The 937-nt window shown below is 41.0% G+C and overlaps 1 protein-coding gene across 1 annotated transcript in view; it reads right to left on the minus strand.

The window, feature by feature from the left end:
• PIP5K1B (phosphatidylinositol-4-phosphate 5-kinase type 1 beta) overlaps positions 1–714 on the minus strand; it is a 127046-nt gene extending 126332 nt beyond the window's left edge. Inside the window, exon 1 of the mRNA XM_023742638.1 lies at positions 588–714. Coding sequence (XP_023598406.1) covers positions 588–628 — 41 coding nt within the window. The 5' untranslated portion in view covers positions 629–714. The remainder of the gene's footprint in view (positions 1–587) is intronic.
• Positions 715–937: the final 223 nt, after the last annotated feature.

The raw sequence follows: 937 nt of genomic DNA on the forward strand, positions 1-937 counted from the left end.
ATTTTCCAATGACCAGTCCTTCTTCTTTGTTTCCAACTTTTGCATTCTAATCACCAGTAATTATCAATGCATCCTGATTGCATGTAACTTTGGTGTTTTGGCAAATACAGTGTCAAAATGGGAGGGAATCTCAGGTTTTCTGGAGGAGAGTTAAGTTAAAGTCGTCACGAAACAGAAGCTGTAAGAGCGAACTCAGATGCAAGGTCCATTTGTGCCCCCCACACACCCAGCACCAATGAGTGTTTCTTGGAAGCTTTCTCTTTCTAAACCCAGGGCAGGCATTACTCTTTGATTACCTCACTCTTTCCCACTGAATCTCAAAATCTTTTTCCATACAGTCTTTCAGACATTTTTCAGAACAAATTACAACTGGCCCATAGGACGAAACCCATCTACCATTTCCATATAAAAAAATAATGCAAGCCATCTGTTGCAACAAAAGCAATCATCTTGGCTGATTTTGGCCCTGCCAAAAGCTCCAATACTCACTTCAGCATGGTGTACATGGTGAAAATGTCCTTTGCTATGCAGACATCATGGGGAAGGTTCCTTAGCATGGATATCATCACAAATAAAAATGTTCTTACCTGGGTAGAAACACACTTTCCACCACGTAAAAGTCTTGCATGAGAACATCTCGGTCTGGCTTGGAAGTGAGATTACCCACCGTGTATCCTATTCCCAGCTGAATAGCACCTTTAATAGCAGATGATGCAGTCTGCAAAGAAAACAAGGTTCTCAGCGTTAGCCTCAGCAGTCAGGGCCTCGTTCAATGTCACACACAGCAAAAAGAGGAGTGTGAGATCAGATCTTTTCTCTTGTTCCTAAGCAGCATGGAAGTCCAGGTCTGGGAAGACGAACTGTTGCTGCTGCTTCTTTTTTTTTTTTTTTTTTTAAATATCCCATTTTATTGAGATCTTTTTTTTTTAGGTGAAAA

The sequence above is a fragment of the Trichechus manatus genome, unplaced genomic scaffold, assembly GCF_000243295.1.
Source record: "Trichechus manatus latirostris isolate Lorelei unplaced genomic scaffold, TriManLat1.0 scaffold00214, whole genome shotgun sequence".
Lineage (NCBI taxonomy): Eukaryota > Metazoa > Chordata > Mammalia > Sirenia > Trichechidae > Trichechus > Trichechus manatus.